Here is a 23,644-nt window from a genome sequence, read left to right as displayed (position 1 = left end):
AGTTTTAAGTCTTATGTTCAAGTCTTTAATCCACTTTGAGTTCTTTTTGCGTATGGCACAGATAAGGGTCTAATTTCATTTTTTTGTGAGTGAGTATCAAGTTTTGCAAACACCATTTTCCCACTGTGTATTCTTGGCACCCTTGTCAAAAGATCAGATGACCATATATGTAAAGGTTTATTTCTGGGCTCTCTCTTCTGTTCCATTGGTTTATATGTCTATTTTTATGTTAGTATCATACTCTTTTAATTACTGTAGCTTTGTAATATATTTTTTAACATCTTTATTGGAGTATAATTGCTTTACAATGGTGTGTTAGTTTCTGCTTTGTAACAAAGTGAATCAGCTATACATATACATATATCCCCAAATCTCCTCCCTCTTGCATCTCCCTCCCATCCTCCCTATCCCACCCCTCTAGGTGGTCACAAAGCACCGATCTCCCTGTGCTATGCAGCTGCTTCTCACTAGCTATCTGTTTTACATTTGGTAGTGTATATATGTCCATGCCACTCTCTCACTGCGTCCCAGCTTACCCTTCCCCCTCCCCGTGTCCTCGAGTCCATTCTCTACATCTAAGTCTTTATTCCAGTCCTGTCCTTAGGTTCTTCAGAACCTTTTTTTTTAAGATTCCATATATATATATATATGTTAGCATATGTTATTTGTTTTTCTCTTTCTGACTTCCTTCACTCTGTATGACAGACTCTAGGTCCATCCACCTCACTACAAATAACTCAATTTCGTTCCTTTTTATGGCTGTGTAATATTCCACTGTATATATGTGTCACATCTTCTTTATCCATTCATCTGTCCATGGACACTTAGGTTGCTTCCATGTCCTGGTTATTGTAAATAGAAATGCAATGAACATTGTGGTACATGACTCTTCTTGAATTATGGTTTTCTCAGGGTATATGACCAGTAGTGGGATTGCTGGGTCGTATGGTAGTTCTGTTTTTAGTTTTTTAAGAAACCTCCATACTGTTCTCCATAGAGGCTGTATCAATTTACATTCCCACGGCGCATGTAATATATTTTGAAATCAGGAAGTGTGATGCCTCCAGCTTTGTTCTTTCGCAAAGTTGTTTTGGCTATTTGGGGGTCCTTGGTGGTTCTGTATGAATTTTAGAATTGTTTTTTCTATTTCTATAAATGTCATTGGGACCTTGATAAGGATTGCACTGAAACTGTAGATCACTTTGGGTGATATAGACATTCTAACAATAGTAAGTCTTACAGTCCATGAATGTGAGATGTCTTTCCATTTATTTGTGTCTGCTTTGAGTTCTTTCATCAGTGTTTTATAGTTTTCAATATACAAGTCTTTCACCTCATTGATTAAGTTTATTCCTAAGTATTTTATTATTTGTAACGCCATAGTAAATGGGATTGTTTTCTTAATTTCTCATTCTGATGGTTCATTGTTAGTGTACAGAAATGCAACTGACTTTTGCATGTTTATTTTGTAGCATGCAACTTTGCTGAATTTTTTATTAGTTCTAACTTTTTTTTTTTTTTGGTGGAGTCTTTAGGGTTTCCTAAATATAAGATCATGTCATCTACAAACAGAGATAAATTTACATCTTCTTTTCCAATTTGGATGCCTTTATTTCTTTTTTCTTGCCTAATTGTTCAGTCCAGGACTTCCAGTACTACATGGGACAGAAGTGGTGAGAGTCACCGTCATTGCCTTGCTCACATCACAGAGGAAGAGACAAAGTTGAAATTTAAATGAGTTGTGGTTTTGCCAAGTGAGACCATGCAGATAAAGCACTCATCAAAACAGCAGTGTTAACATGGGCTTCAAGGCCCTATGTAATCTGGCTGTACTCTCCCAACAGATCCTTTACTCCAGCCAGCCTGCTGATCTTCTTTCTGTCCTTGGAAACTAAAACTCTCCTATTCTAACACATCTGTACTTATTCCTCTTACTTCAATCTGCCCTCTTGTGACTGGCTCTTTCTTCATGCTGGGTCCCAGCTCTGAAGTTCCATTCTCAGAAAGGCTTTCCTGGACTACCCTCATTCTTTATCATGCTACCTGTTTCATTTATTTTTCAGCACTTGTGAATATCAGAAATATATTCAGCCCTTCATTTGCTTATTGTTTGTCTCTCCCCCAACAAGAGAATATAAACTCCTTGAAAGCAAGAACCACGACTATAATACCTAGAACAATGCCTGGAATCTAGCAGACCTGAGATAAATGTTTGTTTAAAGAATACATTCATTATTATTATCTCTGTTCTCAAGGATGATATGATCTGATGGGAGAAGAGAGATAATTACAACTGAAGTAAGATTTCTAAAGCTTCATGGCTTCCCAGCGGATTCTTACATGGTGCTGAAAAGCAGGGCCTGATTGGGAAATGCATTTTTCCCCACCAATCCTTGGGATACAACACAATGTGTCCCCAACTTATTTTATGCAACCTCTACAAAAGAATTCTAACATCTATACACCTACCAGCATCTGCATCTGTATATGCTAATTTCTGCCCTGTTTCCATGGTGCCCCTGCCCATGCAGATAAAAAATAAATGTTAGGGCAGCTGTATTCAATATGCAGAGTTAAGATTCTTCCTGCTCCAAGGCAAGTTAAATGAAATATAATATTTTTAATTTTTAAAAATCTATTTCATGTCAGAAAATTGTTCCTATAGATTGTTTTGGGTTTGGGTTTTTTTTTTTTTTTTTTTTTTTTGCAGTACGCGGGCCTCTCACTGTTGTGGCCTCTCCCGTTGCGGAGCACAGGCTCCGGACGCGCAGGCTCAGCGGCCATGGCTCACGGGCCCAGCCGCTCCGCGGCATGTGGGATCTTCCCAGACCGGGGCACGAACCCATGTCCCCTTCATCAGCAGGTGGACTCTCAACCACTGCGCCACCAGGGAAGCCCTAGATTGTTTTTTTTGTTTTTTTTTTTGTTTGTTTTTTTGCGGTACGTGGGCCTCCAACTGTTGTGGCCTGTCCCGTTGCGGAGCACAGGCTCCAGACGTGCAGGCTCAGCAGCCATGGCTCATGGGCCCAGCCGCTCCGCGGCATGCAGGATCCTCCCAGGCCGGGGCACGAACCCATGTCCCCTGCATTGGCAGGCGGACTCTCAACCACTGTGCCACTAGGGAAGCCCTAGATTGTTTTTTTTAATGGCTTTATTTAGCCATTTTCCTGTTCTCAGCTTCTGGCTCAAAATTCTGGTTATTTCGCTGATGTGATTATTTTAGGGGCAAATGCCTAATCAGAATTTTAAGGATAATTAGTAGGTTGGCTAAATTTCAGGAAGAAATACTAGTGGTGTTTTCAACAGGCTGGCAGGATGTCTCCAATTATAAAGATGGAGGAAATAAAATAAACAGGATGGTAAAATCCATTGAGGGACAGCTTGCATTTTATAGGAAAAGATGTAACTTCATTTAGCTTTGGTCTTTATGTCTTGCAAATGTGCTTAGCACTCCTATATCCCATGGGTCTCAGCATCAATATTTATGTGCTGGAATATTTCATTGCCTCATAAATCAAGAGGTAACCAAGTATTTTTACTCTCTGGAAAAAATGTGTTATACCAGGTAGTTTCAGCCAGCTCTACTTCTCACTCACACTTTTATGCACAGAATCTCAGGATGATACAAAGCTAGATAAACAAGAAGGTTTGATCTTTTTCCTCTTGTTCCTTATATTAGATATTAACCATATCTGATTTTTAGGTAAATGTGATCCAACTCCAACCAAAATTTCAATCATAGAAACCCAAGGATAAGGATTGGAGCTTTTGTGTGTTCCATTTTAATATAAATTTCAATAATCTTTCTCAGGGAAATCCTAGTACTTTAAATACCAAATTCAGGTTTAAAGCTCACACTCCTCCAAAAGGAATAGAAAAAGCATCTAAATAAATGATCCCTAAGAGACTCAAAAAAACAACAAACATTAAGAACATACATTACTTTCAATAGTCAGAAATATATTTCTCAAGGGAGCAGGTGTTCACCTTATGAAGACCATTCTCACATGGAGTTCCAGATTACAAGCTTCCTTCCCCAATTCCACAGAGAGTTCTGAGTCCTTAAATATTTTCTATCCCAGTTTCCTAGATGCCTACCTTCTGGTTTCTATTCCAAAGCCCTTCACTCCATCAATGTCTTCCATCTATATTATATATAGAGAAGAATCTAGGCACCTGGACAGAGTGAGCTCATCCATCTGATAGGTGGTCCTGTATTCTACCAACCAAGCCCCATGTCTCTCAATAAATGAGCTGTTTCCCAAATTGTGTTCTATGGGATATTCATTCTCTCTCTCTCTCTCTCTCTCTCTCTCTCTCTCTCTCTCTCTCTCACACACACACACACACACACACACACATATAAAAGAAGTCTGTAGTGAAATAAGTTTGAAAGATGTAGATTTAAGACCTATCTATTAGAGAATTTGTCAAAGAATTTAATGTGTTATTGTGCATTATGAATCTCAAAAAATGTGATAGAATAGTTTTTTTCTAAATATACTTGACCACAAATCATTTTTTTAAGGAACATCCTTTATTGACACAATTATTTATTGATCTCCTTGTGTTGGCTTTAGTGAATGCATAGCAAGATGAAGAATCAGATTTCCTGCCCTAAAGAAGTTTATACTTCAGGGAACAGATCATATTCTCTATAACTGTTCTCTAGTTAAGTAGCCACTGGCCACGTATGGCTATTTAAGTTTGATTAAATAAACTTAAATAACATTCAAATTTTTCAGTTCCTTAGTCTCACTAATCATATTTCAAGCCTTAATAGATACATAGTGGCTAATGACTGCCATATTGATGGTGCTGGTATAGAACATTTCTATCATTGCACAACATTTTATTGGACAGAACTACTCTAGAACATTATACTATTTTATTAACTGCATACTAATAATCACAGTCTTTCATTTTTTATATAATTTTTCTTCCAAAGACTACAAACATTATCAGATCTTATCCAACCACAAGTCATTCTTTTATTGGACTTGAGAAATTTCACTCATGCTTGGTAGAAATTATTCTTACTTCTATTATTACTTTACTTTCTTAATGAATTGCTTCTGGATCCATTACGTTACCTGAACTCAAGAACACTGACAGGAGTTAACAATCATATCATATTAGACCAACCATACAGTGACCCTAGAATCAGAGATTTTCAAATCTGGAAAAGCCCCTAATGATGATTTATTCCATTTCCCTCAGTTTTGAAACTTATAAATTGAAGCTCAGAGACATAGGAACTTGGCCTTTGTCACATAGATACTAAATGCCAAAGCTACTTAAATCCACCTAAGTCAGTCATAGTGACTGTACACAACTCCCTGGGTCTTAAATATTTTCCTTCAGAAAGAAAAGTTATGGCATAGCACACTACTGGCTAATAGGTGTAGCTATACACAGCAGGGATTTTTCTATTGATATTCTTATGCTAATGGTATAAAATGGAGCTCTTCTCCATGAGATTATTATCCTTGGAATTAAATTTAACTTTTACTGAAACTCAATGTGTTGTAAATAGTAAGCCCTATAGAGAAATACTCAGTGACACTATGTCCGTGTGTGTGCACACATATGTACAGGATCAGGAAAGAGAATGCAGGTTTTTATTTCTCAATATTCAAATATATCATAATAAATATTTCACACTTTTATAGCACTTGACAGTTCCAGTGGCCTTTACACACATTATCTTATTAATCTCACAGCATCCTGTGAAGTAGGTATTTTTTAAAAAGGAGAAAACTGAGATTCAGAGAGATTAAGAATCATACAGTCCTGAATCACATGAATGATATTCAGGGACTAAAACTCATTTTGTTTTTGTCTCTAAAGCTGATGCACTTACTATTGCATCATAGCTGCCTCCCTTAAAAAACATGGAAAGGACTTCCCTGGTGTCACAGTTGTTAAGAATCTGCCTGCCAATGTCCGGGAAGATCCCACATGCGGTGGAGCAATTAATCCCGTGCACCACAACTACTGAGCCTGTGCTCTAGAGCCCACAAGCCACAACCATTGAGCCCGCATGCCTAGAGCCCATGCCGGGCGGCAAAAGAAGCCACCACAATAAGAAGCATATGCACCGCAACAGAGTGGCCCCCACTCGCCACAACTAGGGAAAAGCCCGCACACAGCAACAAAGACCCAATGCAGCCAAAATTAAATTGTTTAATTAACTTTTTTAAAAACACGGAAAAAAATCCCTGTGTACCATTGGTGGGAATGTAAAATGGTACAACTGCTATGAGCAACAGTATGACAGCACCTCAAAAAATTAAAAATAGAATTACCATATGATCCTGCAATTCCACTTCTGGATATATACCCAAAAGAACTGAAAGCAGGATCTTGGAGAGATATTTATAAACCCACGTTCATAGCAGCATTATTCACAACAGCTAAAACATGGAAGCAACCCAATATGTGGTATATATATATACAATGAAATATTACTCAGCCTTAAAAAGGAAGGAAATCCTAACATATCCTAAAACGTGGATGAAACTTGAGGACATTATGCTAAGTGAAAGAAGCCAATCACAAAAAGACAAATACTATATGAGTCCACTTATATGAAGTACCTAGAGTAGTCAAATTCATAGAGAGAGAAAGTGGAATGGTGGTTGCCAGGGACTGGGAGAAGGAGAGAATGGGGAGTTATTGTCAAATGGATATCGAATTTCAGTTTCATAACATGAAAAGGTCTATGGAGATGGATGGTAGTGACAGTTGCACAACATTATGGATGTATTTAACACCACTGAACTGTACACTTACAAAGGATTAAGATGGTAAATTTTGCTATGTGTATTTTACTACAACTAAAAAATAGCAAAATCACTCCCATTGAGCACATCATTTATATTCCCCCCAAACTATTTTTACAACAAAATAAAGCATGCAAAATTACCAGGTACCTAAACCATATTCAGAATTCTGCTCCCAGAACTACCACAGTAATTCTGGAAGCATCTAATAATGGTCAGAATTTATCATCAAACGTGGGTCATTATATTTTCCATGTGAGGCCACGAACTTTCTATCTGCAATTAATTTTGTCTTCAGTGGACACAAATATAGAACAATCTCATCTTCCATTAAAGAATAAGCCCACTGGAGTTCCTATCATTATATCACAGGACAATTCTGAATTAAAGAGCTGAGTGAAAGCTTTTTTCTATCCATAAAACTCATGAAAATCGCAGTTGTCTTGGATAAATATATTTTTAAAAGAAGCCAAATGTCTGGCAGTTTTGCCTCAGTTTGGAGGAAGAAAGTGTCTTTGGACATTTTTTGGATGGAAAGTATCTTTCGTTTTAGCTAATACCATGTAAATGTGGTATATTTTCTGGATAGCTGAAAGTATATGTTCTGTTCATCAGGACTATAAAATGGCTGTCCAGAAAAATAGCAAAAGTTGAAAAAGCCTCAAGGGGCACATCTGAAAACTAAGTTGCATGCATTGAAAAAGACAGATATATCTCTGGGGACTTGAAAATGGAACATTAACAATTATTAAGACTGTATATATATTTTTTTAACGCCAAAGCAGATACAAGTACACAGTTGAGTTTTTACATGAAACCTGAGGTTACTGGATAACAAATATAATGATAAATAAACAGAACTTTACATCCTCTTTGATCCAGAAGAAAGGGGTGTGAAGCCCCTTCCACTTAACAGGGCTACAGATTAAGCTAGTTTTTAAAACCACCTTTCAAAATACGAACACTGCAGCCCCAAGACAGAAACAGCTGCTGATTGTGGATTGTGTGCCTATCTGTGTTCCCTGAATTTCCCAGGGCAAATTTAGATCTCCAAGTTACCAAAAGGAGGAAGCTCTGCTCTCACATTCAGTTTAGAGCTGGATGAAAAAAAGAGACAGAGGGCCTTTTGGGAAAAATCTGGAAAATCATAGGAAACATTCAAATAAAAACTTCATTGTTCTTCATTAGTATCGTTTCATACAAGATTGCATTCAAATAATAGTTTATTTGGTAGAATTCCAGAGTTGGACAATGCTATAGACTGAATGTTTGTGTGTCCCCCAAAATTTATATGTTGAAACCTAATCCTCAATGTGTTGGGGCCCCATTTGAGGTGGGGCCTTTGGGAGGTGATTAGGTCATAACAGCCAAGCTCTCATGAATTGAAGTAGTGCCCTTATAAAAGAGACTTCACAAATTTCCCTCACCCCTTCCACCATGTGAGAACACAGCAGAAAGAAGGCTATGAGCCAGGAAGTAGGTTTTCACCAGACATTGAATCTGCTGGTACCTTATTCTTGGACTCGCAGCCTTTAGCACTGTGAGAAATAAATTTCTGTTGTTTATAAGCCACCCAGTGTATGATATTCTGTTATAGCAGCCTAAATGGACTAAGACAGACAAGTAGCTTCAAGATCAGAAAAGATAATGTAGAAGACTTAAGAGCATGGGCTCAGGAGTCAGACAGTTTGGGCTCTATTTGCTGTTCTGATATTTCTCCATCTGTTTTCTAGATAGATGAAGCCAATGGAATTGAAGAAGAATGGCCCACAGAAACCTCTCGTGAACTTCTTCATGCTCTTTCCCCACTTCTGACTAAGTGGAATGGATATGACTACTGAAGCCATGGACATGGTATGTTGTGTTGACAGAGTCCCTATCTGCCTATATCCCTGAATAATGGCAGAGCCTCCATCAACATGGGCTCCGAAATGACCACAAAAAGGAGACCTGCACTGCTCATATGTTCACCTGCCAGAGACTACTACCTGTGCAAGAGACAAACTCCTATTATTGCAAGCCACTTTATATGTGGGTGTATTTGTTATAGCACTCAGCATTACCCTAACAAATACACTAATTTGCGTGTGTCACTAAGTCAGGGAGAAAGCTTTCCAACCTCTCTAAGACTTGTGACTTTTTAGGTATTTTCCAATACTTCATTTAAGTTTTGCAATGCCTGAAAAAGTAAAGCCTTCTTTTACCTGTCATGTATCATGGGGAACAATAAAAAGTGTAGGATCAGAGCATGACTAGAATTTTATTGATGACCCAAGGCAAAATAATATTCAGCCTGCTCTTTTGCAGCAGTATTAGATCTGCTGCTCTTTCAGCAGTAAAATCCTGTTTTGTCAGCAGCTACTGAGAGCAGATATGACTCAGAGGACACATAAAAGCATACATGTAAGGTAATTAGCTATTATGTTTAGAAAACCATTTTTTGGAACTTAAGTGCACTCTAACATTTCATATTTTAAATAATCAAAATCATATTCAGAATGCAGAATCTCAAAAACATTGTGCTCTTCTATTTATGTCCTAATTGCATGAGACAGAAGAAAGGTACAAATGGTACACAAGGACACGCAGAGAATCACAAATTTTAGATATCTAAGAGAACTTAAAGATCACTGAGCACCACAGAGGAAGAAAGCAATGCCTGGAAATATTGTGAACTGCACAACATCATTCCAAAAGAGTTAGGACTAAAATTCAGTTCTCAGTGCTTTGTTTTGTTTTTCAGAAAACACTCATTTTTCAGATGGATCAACTTCCAATGATTTAGAATTGTGGAATCTTGTTTCTGTGACATTCTTCTTTAACTTTTCTTCAAAAAGTGATATTATATGATGATTTATTTTATAATATTTGAGTTTGCAAGAGTAACAATTCTGAGACCTACCAGCATCTTATACATAAATGGTACTCAACAAATATTGATAGGTTGAGGTTATGCCCATCAAGATTCATGGCCTAAGATAAGGTTTTTGCTATGACCCCATAGTCCAACTGTCTAGGGTTCCTATTTAAAAAAAAAAAAAAAAAAAAGTTTAGAAAACCCAGAGTGAGAAAGAGGTTAATTATAGAGCAAAATATTTACTCTTAAATACTAAATATTTCTCAGGACCCAAACATGACTTTTTATGATTATAACATAAACTAATCACTACTTATGTTTTGAACATATTCAAAAGACTTCTGGATCAGCCACAACAGAATAACAGGAATAGGATTTACTCTGGATCAGCCACAATAGAATAACAGGAATAGGATTTACTCTCACTGTAAAAAAGAAATATATAACTGAAGAAAATATATAAAACAACTTTTTAGGCACTAGACAAAAGACAATGTAGACTGTGTTACTGAGAGAAGAGAAATGCACAAGGTGAGTTTTGAATTTGCTTCAGTATTCTACCTTTCCAAGCTACAGCTGTGGACCAAACAAAGACTTCACTTTCAGGCAGTAGGAACAGAGCGCAGAGATGCAACTTGCCAGAAAACAATAGAATAATATCTTTAAGGTATTGTAAAACAAAAACTGTCAGCCTAGAATTGTATTTGTATTTGCCTGCATATTTACTATTTTCAGTGCTTTTCATTCCTTCCAGTAGATCAGAGGTCTGAACACGTTTTCTGTGAAGGGCCAAAGAGTAAATATTTAAGGCTTTGAAAACATTGTAAGTAGATTTTCAGACAAACAAAAAAGAAATTTGTCAATAGTAGACCTGCACTACAAGAAATGTTACAAGATGGCCTTCAGGTTGAGGCTTAATGATTCTAGCATTAAGGATGTATAACAGGGGTTAGCAAATTACAGACTGTGAGCCAAATTAAACCAGCTACCTGTTTTTGGTTGGTCTATGAACTAAGGTGATTTTCACACATCTAAGTGGTTGGAAAAAAATCAAAAAAATAATATTTTGAAAATTATATGAAATTCAAATGTTATTATTCAGTTAAAAAGTTTATTAGAACACAGTCATAATCATTAGCTTACAAACTATCTATGGCTGCTTTCACTCTACAATGGCAGAGGTGAGTAGTTGTAACAGAGACTGTATTGCCCACAAAGCCTTAAATATTTACTCTTTGCCCCTTCATAGAAAAAGTGTGCAGACCTCTGATCTATCAGAAGGAATGAAAAGCACTGAAAACAGTAAATATGCAGGCAAATATTTAAAAAAAACCTTTCCTCTTTTTTTACTTTATTTAAAAAATTGTTTAAAGCAAAAGTAATAGAAGTGGATTAGGAGATTTAAGCACATGTAGAAGTAAAAGGTATGACAGTAATAGGAAAAATAATACAAGGGAAGTAAATAGAAACATAGCACTGTAATATTCTTATATTATACATGAAGTGGTATGCCTTAGTCAGATCAGACTATTATAATAAATACCATAGACTGGATGGCTTAAACAACAAACATTTATTTCTCACAGTTCTAGAGGCTGTAAAAGTCTAAGATCAAGGTCCTGGCCAATTCTATTCCTGATGAGAGCCCTCTTCCTAGTTTGTAGATGACATGCTGTATCCCCATGAGGAGGAGAGAGGAATCATCTCTCTCATGTCTCTTCTTATAAGGGCACTAATCCCATTATGGTGGTTCCACCCTCATGACCTAATTGCCTCTCAAAAGCTTCACCTCCAAATACCATCACTTGGGGGGATTAGGGCTTCAGCATATGAATTTTGAGGGGGACACAAATATTCAGTCCATAGTATGGAATAATATTAACTCAAGTTGTGATAAGTTAAAGATGCGTATGTTAATCTCTACAGCAACATCTAAAATAACAAAATAAGGAGATATAAAGAAAGATAAAATAGAAGAGTAAAAAATATTCAATTAATCAAAAATAAGGAAGAAGAGGAAAAAAACAAAGAACGGGGGAAAGAATAGAAAAACAAAAGATGGTAGTCTTAAACCTAACATTATATCTAAACATTCTAATTAAAACGCAAAGACTGTCAGACTGGGAAAAACTCAAGACCAAATACATGCTCTCCACAAGAGATGTATTTAAATATAAATATGCAGAAAGGTTGGAAATAAAATGATGGTAAAATATATACCACACAAACAATATACATAAAGCTGGACTGATTATATTAAAAATCAGACAAAGAATGCTTCAAGTAAAGGAATAATAATAAAGATGATTGAAGGGCATGCCTTAATGAGACAAGGATCAAAGAATACTGAAGATGTGAAAAACACTATCAAACAATTAAAGAACACTAGGTGAAACCAGTTAATTGGAATTTATATAACACTACATAAAGCAACTGCAGAATTCACATTCTTTTGAAGCACACATAGAACATTCACAATATAGACCATGCGTTGAGCCAAAAAAACAAGCCTTAATTTCAAGGGATTGAAAACATAAAGAATACATTTTCAAACTAAATTAGAATTATATTTAAAAATCAATAACAAAAGATACTTGTAATATCCCCAAATACTTGGAAACTAAGAAATATAATTCTAAATAAGACATGAGTCAAAGAAAAAAAATCACAAAAGAAAATAGAAAATATTTTGACCTGCATTATAAGGGAAACACAACATATTAAATTTTGTGGGATGCAATTAAGACAGTCTTTAAAAGGTAATTTATATCTTTAGATGCTTATATTAGAGAAGAAACATTTAAAATCAATGATCTAAGACACTATAAAGAACAAGAAAGGGCTTCCCTGGTGGTGCAGTGGTTGAGAGTCCGCCTGCTGATGCAGGGGACATGGGTTCGTGCCCCGGTCTGCGAAGATCCCACATGCCGTGGAGTGGCTGGGCCCGTGAGCCATGGCCGCTGAGCCTGCGCGTCCGGAGCCTGTGCTCCGCAACGGGAGAGGCCACAACAGTGAGAGGCCCGCATACCGCAAAAAAAAAAAAAAAGAACAAGAAAAATAAGATGAAATTAAACTCAGCATAAGTAAAGGGAGGAAAGAATAAATGTGTAAATCAACTGGTATATAAAGTAAACAAACAATAGAGAAAACTAACAAAATTGAAACTCACTGGCAAATATTATCAAACATTTGAGAAAAAAATAACTGAAGCCCTCCAATCTTTTTTTTTTTAACAGTTTATTATAATTTATTTTATTTAACAATCTAGGAAGTTTGCAGCCATCAGCAGTTCCAGTGCAATTTCAGGTGCAATTGGAAATTCAGGAATCTCCGTGGAGCTGTTAGTGTAGCGAACCTTGTAGGTAAAATACATGCATACTTTTGATAGCACATGTGAAGGGATCTCTCTAAAATTGACTTCATTAGTTTCGTTCTCAGCAAATTGACCTGGGCCACTCAACATGGCTTTTATTGTTCCTGATGTTAGCGCATGTTCTCTTTTTACAATAAATTCATGACCATCCGAAGATATCAATTTGACATACATGGCGTCAGGGCCCTCACAGCCACCATAGGTTTTCTCTTCTCCATCCATTATGTTCTTATGAAATTCTACTTTGAGTCCACAGGAACTTTAGTAGTTTCTCGTAAGCCCCGCAGCAACCGCAGCCACCGCACCGGGTCCACGCGCACCGCCACAGCCCCTACACCAGGGCCGCCCCCCCACCCCCAGCTGCCTCAGCCCTCCAATCTTAAACCAATGTTTTCCTAAAATGTAAATAGTCCAAACATTTTAATTAAAAAGCAGACACTGTCAGAGTGGATGAAAATGTAAGACCCAATTATATGCTATCTTTAAAAAAAAAGCTTCAAATATAAATATATAGATAGATTTAAAGTAAATTCATGGAAAAACATGTGCTTTGCAAATATTAATCATAAAGTTGTGTCTTAGTGTGTTCAGGCAGCTGTAACAGATACCATTAACTGGGATAACAGAAATTTTATCTCACAGTCTTGGAGACTGTGAAGTTAAAGATCAAGGTGCCAGCAGATTCCATGTTTGGTAAAGGCATGCTTCCTGGTTTACAGAAGGCTGTTTTCTCACTGTGCTCTCTCCTGGCAGAAGGGGCAAGGGAGCTCTCTTGGATCCTCTTATAAGGGTACTAATCTTATAATCTTTTATAAAGGTGGAGCCTTCATGACCTAACCCATCTCCAAATGGCCTCACTTCCAAATACCATCAAACTAGATATTATTTTTCAACATATGAATTTTGGGGACACAAATCTTCAGTCTATAGCATCTGGGGTGGTTGTATTAATATTAGACAAAGTGAACTTTACAACAAGAAATATTACCAAGGATAAAGATAAAGGAATCCTAATGATAAAAGTATCAATTCACCTAAAAGTATGCAACTAAAAGTAGAACTTAAATGAAGCAAAAACTAAATGCACCTAAAAGTAGAACTTAAATGAAGCAAAAACTGACTATTTAAGGAGAAATAAATAGTTGAAAATTTCAAAACTCTTTTCTAAGTAATTGATAAAACAAGTGGACAGAAATCAGTAAGGATATAGAAGACTAAATAACTATAAATTGACATTCATAAAATATTCCAATGACAGAAGAATATGCATTCAAGTACACATGGTATATTCACCAAGATAAACTATATGTTGTTCATAAATCAGGTTGTAATACTTTTAAAAGACTGAATAAAGTTTATATTGATTTTCATGCTTTTTAAAAATAAAATTTTTTGGAAGAAGCCTTTTAATAGGCTTAAGGAAGCCTATCTCATACTACTTGATGACAAAATCCAACTAAAAATAATGTCATCAATTGGATTTTAAAAATTAGTATTCTATTTTCTCTTCCAGGTTATTTTACAAAGCAATGTATGAAAGAAAGCCTCTCAGTGAGGAAAATTTTTTAAACCAATAAATCAAAAGATAAGCCTTCAAAACTCGAATATTCTGAAAACCAGTTGTAGGCATTGTGTTCATGTCATATCAAAAGCAATAAATAATAAAAAGTCCTAGAATATTCTTTCAAATAATTTTTTTTTTTTTTTTTTTTTTTGCGGTACGCGGGCATCTCACCGCTGTGGCCTCTCCCGTTGCGGAGCACAGGCTCTGGACGTGCAGGCTCAGCGGCCATGGCTCACGGGCCCAGCTGCTCCGCGGCATGTGGGATCCTCCCGGACCGGGGCACGAACCCGTGTCCCCTGCATCGGCAGGCGGACTCTCAACCACTGCGCCACCAGGGAAGCCCTAAAATATTTTAAGGAAATTGTGTGAGCCACCTCAAAGAAGAGTACTGGTGAGTCAAATTCCTTTCTAATTCAAATGGGAGTTATGAATATAACTCAAGGTTGTTTTTCATGTTGTATGTGGAGCTCTCCACAAAGTATTTCTGTTTAGGGTAGATAATCTATCAAAATAAAACTGGCCGAGCTATAACATGAATACATATAAGGCTATGTAGGCATACAGCCTGATTTTTTTTTTTACTAATCCAGTGGTGGAATGGTGCTGTTTATGTTTTCTTTAAGTATATATAGTTTGGTTTGGTTTGGTTTGGTTTTGGTTTGGTTTTGGTTTTAATGTAGAAGGCATCCGGCATTGACATCTAGTCTTGTATTGAGATAGAAAAGAATGTGGAAAGTCTTGGATATCTATGATCAAAGTCAAAAGTATTGAAGAGGTATTGATATGTGGTTCTTAAGAAGCCCAGAGAACCAGAAAAAAAAGAAGAAGAAAAAAAAAAAAAAAACGCTGGAGGGGTAAAGGAATCAAGACACTGGCAGAGGTGTCAGTGAGGTTAATGAATGATTTGGGAGCAATGATTAAAGAAAGGCTGAATCAGAGCTCAGAGAACCTAAAAGAACAGATAAGAGAGAGGTTTGCTAATCACTATAGAAGGCAAAGAAAGTAAAAAGCAGGTGAAGAAAATAAATTGTGCAGTTCAAGCCCCATGTCCATAATTTGTATAGAACTAGAGCTCAAAAATAGAAAGTAGGTTCCAGGTATTCAGGGAGGAACCTAGGATGACAGGTGAGAAACTAGACCCAGAGTTACATAAGTGTCAAAGTCAAAAACCCATCTAAAGCAACTACATTTCAGCAAGCAAAACCAAGACAAAATAGATTAGCCAGGACCCTAAAAGAATGAGATCCGACCCTGGATATTTAAGTATAACTATCGGGGAGATAAGTACACACAGTTGTTGTGTACGTGAAGCTTCACCTGGATCCACATATGGGTAGCCTGGTTAATAAGGAAAGAAGCAGCAAGTTGGGCTTTAAGCTGACCTAAGATCCTCTGAAATATGCAACCTTCCCAGAAGCAGAACTAAGACCAGGAAAAACACAGCAATCAGGTGGAGAGGCTCGCTTACTAGGAGCAATAATGAGTCAGGAAAGTACCAGACCATTTCTACCACAGAGACTGAGTTTTTCAATGCAATTTAAAGGGACATTAAATTTTATATATCTTTTAAATGATTCAGCTATTTATAAATATCAATAGTGCTAAAATTCTAATTTCATAAAATGTTGAAACAAGAACTACACCAAAGATTAAAAATCATGGGCTGAAAGTCTAAAACCCCATGAGTGTAAACTTAAATACATAAAAGGTCATGTAAATTGCTATAACTCTACCATATTAGTAAAAGATAATTATTAAATGGAATATTATTGTCTATTTTCCTCTACAATAAAAGCAGTTAAAAGACTATTTATTATCTCCAGATTTTATGAAGAATTTGTTTTCACAGAAGTCTCCTAATCGAAAATCTCTAGAGAACGAGTGAGCACTGTCATGCCCAACAGCCCATGTGAAGGCAGACAGGGATCAGGCACAACTGTTGAGTATGGTCTACAGTGGAGTGACAGAGGTGGACTGGGTCGTTGCCCTCAACTCTGCCTTTGATATCTCTATAAAGTTGACTTCATTGAGAACTCACACTCCCTGAGCCCAAACAGACAGAGGAAAAATGTGCTTAAATCGTTTAACTGCTTTCCCTCCCCTTTCTCATTGCCTTTCTTTTACCCCCAAGACTTCTGGGCTCCTCTCTAGCCTCCACTTCCCAAGTTCTGAAAAAGTCTCATTTCTGGTCTTCTAGACATCCCCCTGAGGACATAGGTATACCTTGTGAGAGCTTCTCCCAAGAATTGAATCCTGGCCCCAAACCTAGGGTTCAGTTCTGCAGTTGGTATAGATTTCTATTTGCTGCTTTCTTTAAGACAAATATTGACCATTGTCTAAAGTTCCTCAGTTGTCCTTCACCAACCAGAAACCTTGTTATTGACTACTGCTTCCTGCACCCATGCACCTCCACTCCATCACTAGTCTTAGCCACTTGATCAGCTACTCGTTAGTCTAATTTAATACCTGCAGAACACCCACCAAGGCTCTTTTACAGAGCAGGTCCCTCTAGAATAATTTTGCTTCCACTCTTTCCAAGGTGAGTGTACACACTCTTCACTTACTCTCTTAATAAGGTAACAGTATTACATGAAGTAGTTCCTAGTATCAAGGTCCAAAGCCATGGGCTACATGAAAAGAAAGTTACTGAGACAATCCACTATGATTTCCTGATCTCCCCAGATAAGTTTATTAGGAAAACCGAGACTATCAGAGAGGCTGGGAATGATTTTGTCCCCTCTACAAACCACTGAGAGTATTTCTGAGTGTGCAGAGGACAGCTGAGCTCATTACTGAGTGAAATAGAAACTACCTACAGCTAATGGTAAAACTAATGAATTATGAAGTCACTTCCTCATTGTTTCCTTCAGGTATAAAATGAGGAAGTTGGGCTAGGTCACCTCTGAGGCCTCCTTAAGCTCTAAAAATCTATGATCTGTAGAGTGCCTCCATTTAAATTGACATTTAATGTTAAACATACAAAAACTTATTGACAATAGAATGTACTTTCTGTGAGTGCCAAAATAGAATCAGTATGGCTAAAACATGAGGTTTTAAAGGAACTTAGAAAGCCTATGCTTAAGAATTGAGAAGCCATAATTTAAACTTAATTTGTGCAGTACCCATGAGTTCTGAATAATAAGGCACTTGAATCCACAAAGCATTTGACAAATTCAAATTCATAACCATTTGTTTATCAACATATTTCCAGATCCCCAAGTACAGTGGAGATTGTAAATGCAGTATTATATAGGAATGCACAATTCATTATCATTCAGGAAATGATACCATGGAATAAGAAATTTTATGAAATGTATTTCGTCATTTTAAAATCTATGGTCATAAAGGCAACTAGGCAATGCCAGTAGGGTGGGAGGAATACAATGCTCCATCTCCCTGGTCATAACCGAATGGCCCCAATTTCCAGTCATTCATGTTTTCAGGAACATGGGTCTCCATTTCAAAATGTCTTAATAGTTATGAATGACATGTTTTCAGTATAAATACTAATGTGTTTTTCTATCAGATTAGTTCATTATGGAATAAAGTACAGCAATTTCATGCATAATTTGCACTTTTATAGCTGAAACATCAAGAAAAAACATTATCATTAAATGTTGATTTATGAAGCAAAAAAAATCATTTTTAACTCAACCCCATGTTTATTTATCAGACCAGCAAGAACTAAGAATTATGCAGAGATATCACACTGTCCCTGAGGGGTCTTCTCTTCCCCATATCAATGTCTATTCCTGCCTGCTGGCTGCTGCTTTCTAGGCAGAATTTCTAGGCATAGAAAGTTGCTCCATTCCTTGTAAGAACAGAAGTTTCACTCTAAAACAAGGGTCAGCAAACCATGACTAATGTGCTATGTGCACTGCCTGCCTATTCTGCCTGTTCTTAGCTCTAGAACTAAGAATGATTATTACATTTTTAAATGGTTGTAAAAAGAAAAAAAGAAAAATATTTCAAAACATGTAAAAATTATATGAAATGCAAATTTCAGCATCCAATAAATGAAATTTAAAACACAGTCAGCTTCACGTGTTTACATATTGTCTATGGCTGCTTTCCTGCTATGACATAAAGTCAAAATGTTGCAACGGAAACCATATAGCCCACAAGTTATACTTACTATCTGGTCCTTTAGAGAAAAAGTTTGCTGACCCCTGCCCTAGATCACCTAGGAAATTGCCTTGTGGCCCCAACTTCCATCCTGCAAATGGAAACGTGTTGTTTCCCATTCCTAATACAAAGTCAAATTTTAAAGTCAACACTTTGCTTTAACACAGAAGCCCTCTACAAAAACACCTCCGTTTTTCTTTGTAAAACTTCTGCCACAGTTCTTCAGACTCAGTCACTTGCTCAAAAACAGTGTCTCTACTTTTCTCCCTGTTTCCTTCCTTGTGGGGAACTCACCACCTCAATTATCCTATTTAATCCACCTTATTCTTCTCTGTCCCAAAACCCAAACAGATTTCTTCACAGCACTTACTGAGGTGAGAATTTATTTTCTATTTGTCTGTATCTCCCACTAAAAAGTACACTCAGGGAGGCTGGGGTCTATACATATTGTTCACGATGCCCATCATACAGTATTCTTTTAAAAGTATTTAGTGATTGGTGACATCAGCATCAAGGCAGCGTGAGACACTCCCTTTGTCTCTCCCCTTCAGTCTACAACTAGGACAGGACAACCTCCATAACTCAACAAAGGTTCCTCTGCCCAGCACACAAAGACATCAGAGGGACCCACACAACTGCACAACTGAAGGTGTCTGGATTGAAACGTATGAAGGAGGCAGACCGGGGAACAGTGGAGGTGGTGGCCACGATCCCAGCCTCCAGGCCCCAGGAGCTGAGCCCACAACCCAGAGAACCTGGTAGCAGCAGGGGAGGTGGAGCACACAACTCCACCCTCCTTGCCACAGAGGCACCTGTAGCCACAGGGAACTGGGCAGTAGCAGCCACAGGGCCAACAACCCAGTCCCTTCAGCTGCAGCAGTGCCCATGACTACAGCCCTGTTGCCTGCAGCTGCGACACCTGAGAATCCCACAATGCCAGACATGGCAGAGGCACCCAGCTCCCTACACACGTTTCTCCTCCCCTGCTATGGTGGCAGTAGCCACAACCTCTGCAACCCTAGACATCGTGCAGGCCCCCATCATACTGGTGAACCCAGCAACAATACCAGCAACAGCAGCAACACTGACAGCAGCAGGGCACCAGTGACCCCAGAGGCACAAACAGCGATGATGATGAGGGCACTGGCATAACTTCGGGCAGAAGTGGTAGAGGGTGGAAATACAGCCAGAGGCAGCTCCGGTAAGAGAAACCAAAAACGTGAGCTATAGCACCACCCACTGAAAAGCAAAAGAAAATCCTGTAATTACCACGCTGTTGAATTGTTAGAATCAAAATTTAAAAAATATTGCCTAAATTAAAAAATGTGTTATCTACTTCAAATGTGCCAGCAGAGGAACAAATCATCAAGCACCATGAAAAATCATCGTTAACACGGTACAACAAAAAGAAAATGACAATTCTCCAAAACCTAAACTTAAAGTCATGGAAGTTTGTAATCTAACTGATAGAGAATTCAAAATAGCTGTCATGAAGAAACTCAACGAGCTACAAGAAAATTCAGAAAGGCAATTCAATGAGCTCAGGAATAAAATTAATGAACAGAAGGGATACTTTAACAAAGAGATTGAAACTCTAAAAAAAGAACCAAGCAGAAATTCTAGAACTAAAGAACTCAGTAAATGAGATAAATTATGCAATAGAAAGCACTGGAAATAGGGTAGTCCATATGGAAGAGAAAATCAATGAGCTTGAAGACTGAAATATAGAAATGATTCAGGTAAAAGAGGAGAGAGAATTTTTTTTTAAATGAAGAAAACTACAAGAATTATCCAACTCCAGGAAAGGCAACATAAGGATAATGAGTATCCCAAATGGAAAAGAAAGGGTGAAGGGAGCAGAGAGTTTATTTAAAAATACAATAGCTGAGAACTTCCCAAACCTGGAGAAGGAACTGTATATACAAGTCCGCGAAGCTAAGAAAATACCTAATTATCTCAATGTAAAAAGACCTTCTTCAACACACATTATACTTAAACTGTCTAAAGTCAGTGATATTAGAGAAATGCAAATCAAAACTGCAGTGAGGTATCACCTCACACCAGTCAGAATGGCCATCATCAGAAAATCTACAAACAATAAATGCTGGAGAAGGTGTGCAGAAAAGGGAACCCTCTTGCACTGTTGGTGGAAATGTAAACTGATACAGCCACTATGGAGAACAATATGGAGGTTCCTTAAAAAACTAAAAATAGAACTACCATATGACCCAGCAATCCCACTACTGGGCATATACCCTGAGAAAACCGTAATTCAAAAAGAGTCAAGTACCACAATGTTCACTGAAGCACTATTTACAATAGCCAGGACATGGAAGCAACCTAAGTGTCCATCAACAGATGAATGGATGAAGAAGATGTGGCACATACATACAATGGAACATTACTCAGCCATAAAAAGAAATGAAATTGAGTCATTGGTAGTGAGGTGGATGGACCTAGAATCTGTCATACAGAGTGAAGTAAGTCAGAAAGAGAAAAACAAATATCATACATTAATGCATATATGTGGAATCTAGAAAAATGGTACAGGTGAACCAGTTTGCAAGGCAGAAATAGAGACTGATAGGGATGCACTGAATGATAGGGATTGCATTGAATCTGTAGATTGCTTTGGGTAGTATAGTTATTTTCACAATGTTGATTCTTCCAATCCAAGAACATGGTATATCTCTCCATCTGTTTGTGTCATCTTTGATTTCTTTCATCAGTGTCTCAAAGTTTTCTGAGTACAGGTCGTTTACCTCCTTAGGTAGGTTTATTTCTAAGTATTTTATTCTTTTTGTTGCAATGGTGAATGGGATTGTTTCCTGAATTTCTCTTTCTGATCTTTCATTGTTAGTGTATAGGAATGCAAGAGATCTCTGTGCATTAATTTTGTATGCTGCAACTTTACCAAATTCACTGATGAGCTCTAGTAGTTTTCTGGTGGCATCTTTAGGATTTCCATGTATAGTATCATGTCATCTGCAAACACTGACAGTTTTACTTCTTTTCCAATTTGTATTTCTTTTTCTTCTCTGATTGCCATGGCTAGGATTTACAAAACTACATTGAATAATAGTGGTGAGAGTGGACATCCTTGTCTTCTTCATGATCTTAGAAGGAATGCTTTCAGTTTTTCACCATTGAGAATGATGTTTGCTGTGGGTTTGTCACATATGGCCTTTATTATGTTGAGGTAGTTTCCCTCTATGCCCACTTTCTGGAGAATTTTTATCATAAATGGGTGCCGAATTTTGTCAAAAGCTTTTTCTGCATCTATTGAGATGATCATATGGTTTTTATTCTTCAGTTTGTTAATATGGTGTATCACATTGATTGATTTGCGTATATTAAAGAATCCTTGCATCCCTGGGATAAATCCTACTTGGTCATGGTGTATGATCCTTTTAATGTGTTGTTGGATTCTGCTTGCTAGTATTTTGTTGAAGATTTTTGCATCTATATTCATGAATGATACTGGTAATTTTCTTTTTTTTGTAGTATCTTTGTGTGGTTTTGGTATCAGGGTGATGGCGGCCTCATAGAATGAGTTTGGGAGTGCTCCTTCCTCTGCAATTTTTTGGAAGAGTTTGAGAAGGAAAGGTGTTAGCTCTTCTCTAAATGTTTGATAGAATTCATCTGGGAAGCCATCTGGTCCTGGACTTTTGTGTGTTGGAAGATTTTTACTCACAGTTTTAATTTCATTACTTGTGATTGGCCTGTTCATATTTTCTATTTCTTCCTGGTTCAGTCTTAGAAGGTTATACCTTTCTAAGAATTTGTCCATTTCTTCCAGGTTGTCCATTTTATTGGCATAGAGTTGCTCGTAGTAGTCTCTTAGGATGCTTTGTATTTCCGTGGTGTCTGTTGTAACTTCTCCTTTTTCATTTCTAACTTTATTGATTTCAGTCGTCTCCTTTTTCTTGATGAGTCTGGCTAAGGGTTTATCAATTTTGTTTAATCATCTCAAAGAACCAGCTTTTAGTTTTATTGATCTTTGCTATTGTTTTCTTTGTTTCTATTTCATTTATTTCTGCTCTGATCTTTATGATTTCTTTCCTTCTACTAACTTTGGGTTGTGTTTGTTCTTCTTTCTCAAGTTCCTTTAGGTATAAGGGTAGATTGTTTATTTGAGATTTTTCTTGTTTCTTGAGGTAGAATTGTATTGCTATAAACTTCCCTCTTAGAACTGCTTTTGCTGCATCCCATAGGTTTTGGATCATCATGTTTTCATTGTCATTTGTCTCTAGAAATTTTTTGATTTCCTCTTTGATAGCTTCAGTGATCTCTTGGTTATTCAGTAACGTATTCTTTAGCCTCAATGTGTTTGTGTTTTTTACGTTTTTTCCTCTGTAACTGATTTCTAATCTCAGAGCATTGTGTTCGGAAAAGATACTTGATATGATTTCAATTTTCTTAAATTTACTGAGGCTTGAGTTGTGACCTAAGATGTGGCCTATCCTGGAGAATGCTCTGTGTGCACTTGAGAAGAAAGTGTAATCTGCTGTTTTCGGATGGAATGTCCTATAAATATCAATTAAATCTAACTGGTCTATTGTGTCATTTAAAGCTAATGTTTCCATATTAATTTTATATCTTGATGATTGGTGTGAGTTGTTGAAGTCCCCCACTATTATTGTGTCACTGTCGATTTCCTCTTTTACAGCTGTTAGCATTTGCCTTATGTATAGAGGTGCTCCTATGTTGGGTGCATATATATTTATAATTGTTAAATCTTCTTGGATTGATCACTTGATCATTATGTAGTGTCCTTCCTTGTCTCTTGTAACATTCTTTATTTTAAACTCTATTTTATCTGATATGAGTATTGCTACTCCAGCTTTCTTCTGATTTCCATTTGCATGGAATATCTTTTGCCATCCCCTCACTTTCAGTCTGTATGTGTCCCTAGGTCTGAAGTGGGTCTCTTGTAGACA

General features: G+C 37.2%; 1 protein-coding gene and 1 long non-coding RNA gene across 2 annotated transcripts in view; both read right to left on the bottom strand.

Annotated features, from left to right (window-relative positions):
- LOC309815238 overlaps nt 1-23,644 on the bottom strand; it is a 1,174,291-nt gene that overhangs the window by 778,454 nt on the left and 372,193 nt on the right. The gene's annotated exons all lie outside the window — the stretch shown is intronic.
- On the bottom strand, nt 12,879-13,393 carry LOC309815879 (elongin-C). Its single transcript, XM_082642981.1, has one exon. It carries the CDS (start codon nt 13,235-13,237, stop codon nt 12,899-12,901), a length of 339 nt encoding a protein of 112 aa, XP_082499107.1. The 5' UTR covers nt 13,238-13,393; the 3' UTR covers nt 12,879-12,898.

Source organism: Mesoplodon mirus (genome assembly GCF_964341445.2).
Source record: "Mesoplodon mirus genome assembly, chromosome: 14".
Lineage (NCBI taxonomy): Eukaryota > Metazoa > Chordata > Mammalia > Artiodactyla > Ziphiidae > Mesoplodon > Mesoplodon mirus.
This window is presented reverse-complemented; position numbering and strand designations above follow the sequence as displayed.